The sequence below is a fragment of the Sorex fumeus genome, unplaced genomic scaffold, assembly GCF_029834395.1.
Source record: "Sorex fumeus unplaced genomic scaffold, SorFum_2.1 ptg000094l, whole genome shotgun sequence".
NCBI lineage: Eukaryota > Metazoa > Chordata > Mammalia > Eulipotyphla > Soricidae > Sorex > Sorex fumeus.
The window spans coordinates 22,896,978-22,906,716 of record NW_026606151.1 but is presented as its reverse complement, the minus strand read 5'-3'; the positions used below and the strand labels follow the sequence as shown (position 1 = coordinate 22,906,716).

Sequence of the window (9,739 nt, the reverse complement as noted above, 5' to 3'; positions counted from 1 at the left end):
ACATAGGGACCCATGAAAATGGGGGAGATTTCTTGTGTGTCCTGACTAGTTTGGATGAGGCTGAACAAATTTTTCCTCTTCAAACTGCCTTCAGTAAATTATTTCAATATATTGTAAGGGGCAATTTTCCTTCTCTAACAGAAACCTTCCTGGTCTTTGACATGCAGATCTCAGTTGCTAGCAGGCCTGATCTTTGGGATGTAGATTCCAGGCTCTATCCAGACTAGTCTTTGGGATGCCAAATCCAAGCACTGGGAACCCAAGAAAGGTTTCAGTTTTGGTTTTGTATCTTTCCAGAGACTAAAACTACTGGCCTGCAGATGCAAGGAAACAATATATGTCTTGCTGCCTCAATGTTCTTTCTGTAACTCCTTTTGATGACGCCCTTTATAGGTACCATGATCAATCCAAAGAGGAATTGAAAGAGCTATGCTTGGAGTATCACGCTTCACTCAAATGAGAGAAAGAATCCGAAGTTTTGACCTCCATCGATGGTCAAGAATCAGGGACACTGTCTCATTTGCTAAGGCATCGAAAATCAGAGATTTGGAGACAACCACTGAACTAGAGCTGTTACCGACTGGATTACACGGGACATCAAAAGATCGCGTGGCTGCCCACCTATGAGATGGTCAGACTTCTTCGTCAAGATCATGAATGAATGGTTTGAGGCTCTTCGTGTTCCTAGAATGAGCAGACACCATTGGGCTACATTAGCACGCGACAGGGATGAATGGAGATGTTACCGGCGCCCACTTGGGCAAATCGATGAGTAACGGGATGTCAAGTGATCAAGTGATCAATAAAAGGAGATTTCGGGGCTCTCTACTTTTGTCACAGGTCTGAGAGAACCTGGGCCCTCCATGACATAAATTTCTTTCACGTTCTTTGTCTCAGTGCCTCCAACTGAATGAACGTTCACACAACAGCCAGCTAAGGGCGATCTGCTAAATCACTTTGGGCCAGATCCCTGGAGCCAGACAGCCAGCCGCCAGACAGGCTTCCATTTGCTTGCTTGCCTTGACTGGGTTGGGAGGGTCTGTGATGCGTCTCTCACTGACTGGACCAGGAGGTTTTCTTTCTTTTTTTTTCTTTTTTGGGTCACACCCGGTGATGCACAGGAATTACTCCTGACTCACACACTCAGGAATTACTCCTGACAATGCTTGGGGGCCCATATGGGATGCTGGCTATCAAACCCGGGTCGGCTACGTGCAAGGCAAACGCCCTCCCTGCTGTGCTATTGCTCCAGCCCCCAACATTTTTTAATTTTTTAAATTTATTTTTAATTTTTTAATTTTTTAAAAATTTTTATTAGGGAGACACCATGAAGTACAGTTGTAGACTTACAAATTTTGTGCTTGGGTTTCAATTATACAATAATCAAGTACTCATCCCTCCACCAGTGCCCATTTCCCACCACCACGGATCCCAGTATCCCTCCCACCACACCCTCCCCCCATCCCACCCTGCCTCTGTGACAGGACATTCCCCTCTGTTCTCTCTCTCCTTTGGGGTGTTGTGGTTTGCAAATAGAAAGTACTTGTGTATTTATTAGAATATGTTCCCTCATGAACCATCACAAAGCAGAGGTAACTTGAAACCGGGTTGGCTATAGAGGCCGACCCGGGTTCAGTTCCTCCCTCTATCTCGGAGAGCCAGGCAAGCTACGAAGAGGATCCAGCCAGCATGGTAGAGCCTGGCAAGTTCCCCGTGGCGTATTCAATTTGCCAAAAACAGTAACAAGAAGTCTCACAGTGGAGACATTACTGGTGACCGCTGGAGCAAATCGATGAACAATGGGAGGACAGGGCTACAGATGTACATATATCTTCAACAAATTAACTTTGTACTTCAACGAATTACCTCTGCACTTCATATTCTTCCTGTGAACAGTGGAAAAGAATTAATAAGTCTACTTAAGGTGCTATTGAGGAGAACAAATGATATATCCTGTACAAGGTATTTAGTGTTATCTCTTCACATGTTCAACCTTTGTTTAAAAGTAGTTTTTTATTACTGTAACTACTGTGATTACTTGCTATTTATGTCTATAATTTTCATCATTTCATTTCATCATCCTGTTAATCGTCGATTGCCTCGAGCAGGCCCCAGTAACGTCTCTTTCATCCTAGCCCTGAGATTATATTCACGGCTCTTTAGGAGAATGAGACCCATCATTGTTACTGGTATTTGGCATATTTGGTAGGCCACGGGGAGTTTGCCAGACTCTGCCCTGTGGGCAGGCTACATTCGATAGCCTGCAAGTTTGTCCAAAGTAGGAATGAGACAATAAGATGTCATAAAAAAAAGTTCTGTTAAAATGTCGCGCGGCCGCGAACCCGCGGCCCCGGAACCCGCGTGGCTTTGTCCCTCTGCCAGTACTTTCAGGTGTGCGGAGAGTGGTCTCAGCATGGTGGTGGCTGGTCCTGGAGGTCTCCGGCTGCCGTAGCCCTGGCTGGGGCGGGGAGGAAAGCTCAACCCGCTCCCCTCCAAGGGACTCCGGGAAGGAACACCGAGGCGCGGGGGCAGAGACTGCACTGCTCTCGTCCGGGATCTGGATTTTATAGTCTCTGAGTCTTGGCCGCTGATGGGATTACACGGCGCCAGGGGGCCAGGTGGTGGGTGTGACCCCCGCCTACTGGAATTTGGAGGATCTGGGTGGAAGATGCTCGACTCCAATTCGAGTAGGCTTGGAGGTCTCGGCCCCGGAACCCGCGTGGCTTTGTCCCTCTGCCAGTACCTTCAGGTGTGCGGAGAGTGGTCTCAGCATGGTGGTGGCTGGTCCTGGAGGTCTCCGGCTGCCGTAGCCCTGGCCGGGGCGGGGAGGAAAGCTCAACCCGCTCCCCTCCAAGGGACTCCGGGAAGGAACACCGAGGCGCGGGGGCAGAGACTGCACTGCTCTCGTCCGGGATCTGGATTTTATAGTCTCTGAGTCTTGGCCGCTGATGGGATTACACGGAGCAGTGCAGTCTCTGCCCCCGCGCCTCGGTGTTCCTTCCCGGAGTCCCTTGGAGGGGAGCGGGTTGAGCTTTCCTCCCCGCCCCGGCCAGGGCTACGGCAGCCAGAGACCTCCAGGACCAGCCACCACCATGCTGAGACCACTCTCCGCACACCTGAAGGTACTGGCAGAGGGACAAAGCCACGCGGGTTCCGGGGCCGAGACCTCCAAGCCTACTCGAATTGGAGTCGAGCATCTTCCACCCAGATCCTCCAAATTCCAGTAGGCAGGGGTCACACCCACCACCTGGCCCCCTGGCGCCGTGTAATCCCATCAGCGGCCAAGACTCAGAGACTATAAATGTCTATAATTAAAATGTCATAATTAGGAAAACATTTTAGCCCCACTTTCTGGTAGAAGACATCTTATTGAACACTGGCCTACAGTTATAAGACAACATTAAAGTAAACAAAGATTTCAAATCCTGGAATGGGAATAAGTCTTTATTCAGAGGAAACTATATGTAGAAACTAAAAAGAACATATAAACTTATATTAAAATTACAAGTAAATTAAGTGAGGTAAAATGAAATATTGATTGTATTTCCAAATACACAAAAGCAGATTAATTTTAAATACCATTTTGAATAATTTCAAACATATGGAAATAAACTTACAAAAAGGACATAACAAAAAATTGCACTTAAAACTGTATGTCGTTGATTAGCAAATGTTAAAAGGTTAAAATGTGAAATATTATTCTATTCATGCATTGTGATATATGGAGTTTGTAAGAACACAATTCTCCTTTAGCTGATCTCTATATTCATGTTATTCCAAACAAATATTTCTTCAGAAAATTAAAAACCTGAATCTAAAACTTGGATCAAGGATAGAGAAAAGCCCGTACATTCTGGAGAACAGAATTAAAAAATTAGAGGCTGTGAAATTTAAATGATTAACAGAGTTTGATATCAACGTGAACACTTGCTGATCAAACTATTAAAAATTAGATTTTATTTTAATTGTATTAATTTAAAAAGTGAATCTTAAAACTTTAACTGACCAAAATAGCAACTCCCACAATTTCATGTCATTTATTCATGTCATGTCATGGCACCTGACAATGGTGCCCACTGAGATTTACTGAGGAAAAAATAATGATTCAATTATGATATTTATTCGGTTGACATATGAATAAAATGAGCTGCAGACTGCTTTACACCTTTAAAGTAATGGCAAAAAGTTATTTTCCTTTGGGTTAAAGATGCAAAGATAAACAGTAATATTTTTTGCACCAATGTAAAAGGTTTGCCATTCATTATTTTACATTTTACTTAGATATTCTACTTGTAAATTTATTTTAGAGGTAAAATAACATTTTACCTATTTTAAAACTGGATGTTTGTAATTTTATTAACTGTGTAAAATGTCTATGTTATTTTTTAAATATGCCTGTTCTTCCGTTCCCTTAAGGCATGGAATTTGGAGCAAATGTTTTTGGGACCTTTTAGAGGTAAATGTTACACTCTTTCTACCATTCCAGACTCATGACTTTTTCTATTATGATTGCCATGATATTTTATAATGTAAATTTTCTGACTCTGAAAAATCAGAGTTTCAAAGCATTAAAATATTAACATCAAGTTCACTTATTCTGTGGTTTCTTGTTATGTTTGTTTCTAAATCCATTCACAGAATTTTCAGTTTTAATCACTGTCACTGTCATTGTTCATCGATTTGCTAGAGTGGGCCCAGTAACATTGTGAGACTTGTTACTGTGTTTGGCATATTGAATATGACACGGGTAGCTTAGCTTGCCAGGCTTTGCCGTGCGGGCAAGATACTCTCAGTAGCTTTCCAGCCTCTCCGAGAGGGGCAGAGGAATTGAACTCAGGTCAGCAGGGTCGGCAAACACCCCACCCACTGTGCTATAGCTCCAGCTCGAGTTTTAATCAGAATATAATCAAAATATAATTATATAAGTGATTTTCTTAATTTCAATTGACATATTTTCATTAGAATGTGACTCTTTTAAGATGATTTCTGTATTTTATATTATTAATTTTCCTCTTTTATTCGTTTCATGATGTAAAATCTGCATTTTGGGGACTTTCATGTATTATTCACTAATAAAATATTCCTTATCCCTGAGACAAACTAATATAGTTCAACTTAAAAGGGAGAAAAAAATATGGGATAGAGACTTTTCCAGGGTGAATTTATTATTTCTGATTGGGGCCCTAAGGATTTAATAAACCTGGAACACTAACTAACGAAATGAGAATTAGGGTATTCTAAATCAATTCTTGGGTATCATGTAAGTCCCTGTAAGAAAATGGCCAATAAATCCTATTCTCACAGGGAAATGACCAGAGATAGAAAAAAGATTTCTCAATTCCTTTTTTTTTTTTTTGAGGTTGGGGATGGGTGGGATGTTAGGATCTTAGCCTGCAGTGTTCCTTGCTCTGTGCTCAGAGAACTCCTGGAGATAATGGGAGATAATAAGAATAAGTGTGGTGACTGAGATTAAACTAGGGGTCAGAACTGTGCATCAGAACCACCTTATCTTTTGGGGCCTTATAATTTGCAATACGGATAATAAAAGGCTATCAGATATATACCTTTATCTACTTTCAACAATCAGCTCCTGTCTAAAATGGTCAGTTTCAGCTATTATTTTTATACCTGTCCCTTCTCTATCCTAACTGCCCTTTGCCCTCCAACCTTCCCCCTGCCCCCCACCACACTCTCTCTCTCTCTCTCTCTCTCTCTCTCTAGTGGCAAGCTTCTAGTCATTGACCAGTCGTCTTGGATCCTGTTTTCCTTAGTCTTGCATATAAGTCTCATACTTTATATTTTATATTCCACAAATGAATGCAGTCATTCTATATCTGTTCCTCTCCTTCTGACTTATTTGACTCAGCATGAATCCATCCATTTATAAGGAAATTTCATGACTTCATTTCTCTCTCTCTCTCTCTCTCTCTCTCATTTTTCTCTACGAAAGAGAGAAAGCCTGACACAGAGGCAGGCTGAGACCAGGGGTGAAGGGAAACTGGAAATATTGGTGGTGGGAAATGTACACTGCTGAAGGGATGGGTGTTGGAACACTATATGGCTGAAACCCAACCATCAGCGATTTTGTAACTGTGTATCACACTCTGATACAACAAAAAGAAATTTTTTAAAAAACCACCTTATCTCTTTTTCTTTCTCTCTCCAACCCTCGCCTGAATTGTTAAACATGAAATTTTTGCATTACTTTACAAACAATTTTGGGAGTAAGATTTAAGTTTTAAGTTAAAATATTCACAACATTGGGGCAGAGATATATGACAGGGATTAAAATACCTCCTTACATGAGGTCTACCTCAAGTTTGAACACCAAATCTGCAAGGTGCCCCTAACACCCATAAGGGTAAACGTCAAAGGGCTGGTCAAACAATTAAATAAAATTTCTAAGAGTTCATATAGTCATGTCTGAATATTTCACATTCAACTAGCACATATATTAGAAAATCTCAAGCTGTAAAACAGTACTGATATCTATTTTATTTTGTTTTAATGTATTACTTGGTTACCTTAATACTACTCAATATATCTTCAACGTACCTCTCAAATGAGAATTATTTGAAGTGCATATTTCAAAAGAAGAGGTATTCATTTCTTCTTTTAAAAATATTACTGAGTGCTAACTTCATGGCTTTATTTCTCAGGCTGTAGATCAGTGGATTGAAGGTTGGGGGCACAACAGTATAGAAGATAGTGAGCAAAATGTCCAAAGCAGTTGGAGAGTCAGAATGAGGCTTCAAAAATTCAAAAGCACTAGAAGAAATAAATAATATGACGACAGCCAGGTGGGGGAGGCAAGTGGAAAAGGCCTTGGCTCTGCCCTCGGCGGATGGCATCCTCAGCACGGAAGAAAATATGTGCATGTAGGAGAATCCAATAAAGATGACACAGCCAAGCGACAAGAAAGACAGGAAGACAGTGACTGCCAGATCACTGATATACTCATTGGAGCAGGAGAGTTTCAGGAGCTGGGGGACATCACAGAAGAACTGGTGAATGACGCGGGGGCCACAGAAGTGGACGGAGAAAGTAGCTGCCGCATGCATGACTCCAGAGATGGCCCCACTGACCCACACGCCGGAGACTCCCTGGACACAGGTTCTGACGTTCATGATGACGTCATAGCGCAGGGGCAGGCAGATGGCCACATAGCGGTCATAGGACATCACCGTGAGCATGAACAGCTCAGCAGCAGCGAAGGTTACAAAAGCAAAGCACTGCACGATGCATTCCCAGAGGGAAATGTTTCCGCTATGCATCAAAGAGTTGTAAATGAATCTCGGCACAGTCACAGAAATGTAGCAGAGATCCAGCAAGGAGAGATGCTTCAGGAAGAAATACATGGGGGACTGGAGACTGTCATCCAGGGACGCTGTGGTGATGATGAGCATGTTGCCAGTTAAAGCCAACAAGTACAGAACAAGGAACAGGCAAGCATAGAAGATTTCTAGCTCAGGCTTGACAGAAAATCCCATGAGAAGAAACCCACTCATGGTAAAATTATCCATAGTCCTTATTCATTCTCAAGTGTTGTTTCCTGAAAGATAATGTGAAACATCTTAATTCAAAAATTGCTCTAACATCAATCTATTTACTGCACGTAGGAATTTTGGTTATAAGTCCCTATCACAATTTTCTCATTAGGTATGTGCTTGTATAGTGATAACCATATTGAGCAAACTTAATTACTTTGTGAAAGAAATTAATATTGTTTCTGGAGATTACAAGTTTTAACATTACCAATTCTATTTAAAAAGGAAATAGTGTACCTTAAAAACCAAGTAAAAATTATTTTATCAATGAGTCTATATAAATATTAATACTTTATCCTAAAATTTTATTCAGTACAAAGTACCAATTATCAATATGTTTCTGAGTTTCTTATTCATTCTCCTTCATTCTTTTATTATATATCACTATAACCACAGTATTATTATTGCAATTTTTTAATTGTATCATATATGAGTGAAAAAAAATTCTTATTTTTTTCTTCCCTTCTGTCTCACTCAGTACTTTTCTTGGAGTAGAGGGAAATTATCAAGATGATTTTATTCTCAGGAAGAACATATCCAAGTGAAGAAACTGGCACAAAGCAACAAAATTGGACCAGTGTTAGCCCAGTGGTTAAGTCATTTGCCTTGCATTGGGAGACCCTGGTTCAATCACTGTCACCATATTTGTTGCCTTGTGCACCATCAGGAGTGAAAACTGAGCAAAGAGCAGGTGACCCCAAACCAAAACAAAATAAAAATAAATGCAACAAAACCAACTCCTTGAAAATTCTGTGGTTACCTGAGGGAAAGGGAAGGTTACAGGGAGGTAAGAGGTAAGAGTGAATTAATTGTGTGGTGACACTGGGGTTTGCGCTGAGATGTGTTGAGGTCACAAAAACAGCAACAACAACAATAATAATACAAATAATATTAGATCATTTCCATGAAGATTGTGTGAAGAAAGTTACGTTTCATTTCAAAATTTGCAAATTAGTAAAATGATGGTTTTATGTTCTCCACTCCAAAATCTACAACTTATAGGCATCCCATCATTCAGCTGATCTCATCTTTATGGAGCCTGTGAATACTTACCCAAGCACATTAGGGCGTCTTCTCGCCTCACAGAGACAAACTGTCAGTGCCGGCAGCTGAAGAGGGAAGATAACTCTATTTCAATCCTTCTTTGGCCTCTTGAGGTTAGGCTGTGAAGTCCCTTTGGCAGAAGCAGAGTTTTTGGGTGTTCTGGGTATTTGGGATTTTTTTTTGCAAATACACTGGGGTTCAAACTTGCAAAATGTCACATTGAGTTGTCACAATGTAATTTTCTGGTATTATTAAGAGCATAAATTTATGTTCATTGGATCAAATAATTGAAAAAAATCTCGTTTGTGTTTTAAATTCGATATAACCAGCAAAAAGACTTAGATCAATTTAACCACTTTAAATAATTTCATAGTAACTTAACTTACAATTGGATCTATTAAAATTTCAAGTAGTTTTATTCCCTTAATTAAAAGTGTAAGTATCAATAATTGCTACCAATAAAGAAACATCTCTCCATCTTATACCAACTCATAGAATCAATTCTCACTTAGATGAGAAAAGAAACCAATAATTAACCCATAAAAGCAAACAACAAGGATTGGGCTGGAGGAGAACAGTGGATAGCAGGCTGGACTTGCATGTAACACCCAGCATCCTTATGGTCCCCGGCCTATATATATATATATATATATATATATATATATATATATATATTGACTCCAGGCACCACTTGGTTCCCTGAGCATTGTTGGGTGCAGAGCTGGCTTCATCCTGAGCACCCTCAGGGGAGCCCAGTAATACCTGGCAACACGGTGTATGAGCACCCCCATATTCTTGGGTTCTCACAGTGACCTGCCCAGCTGGTAGGCCGCATTTCCCAGGGAGAGGCACATAGCACTGCTTGGGAGGCAAAAATCAAACAAATACAACAATGAAAATCCTAGTTTTTAAATAATATCTATGTACTATTTATGGCTGGAGTGATAGCACAACAGTAGGCCATTTGCCTTGCACGCCACTGACCTGGCCAACCCAAGTTCAATTCCTCTGCCTCTCTCGGAGAACCCAGCAAGCTACCCAGAGTATCTCACCCACATGGCAAAGCCTGGCAAACTACCTGTGACTGACCTATTAATGTACCAAACACAGTAACAAGAAGTCTCACAATGGAGACGTTACTGGGCCTG

The 9,739-nt window shown here is 41.1% G+C and overlaps 1 protein-coding gene across 1 annotated transcript; it reads right to left on the bottom strand.

Annotated features, from left to right (window-relative positions):
- Positions 1-6,587: 6,587 nt before the first annotated feature.
- On the bottom strand, positions 6,588-7,523 carry LOC130040211 (olfactory receptor 14J1-like). Its single transcript, XM_056132222.1, has one exon. It carries the CDS (start codon positions 7,521-7,523, stop codon positions 6,588-6,590), a length of 936 nt encoding a protein of 311 aa, XP_055988197.1.
- Between the last annotated feature and the right edge of the window lie 2,216 nt (positions 7,524-9,739).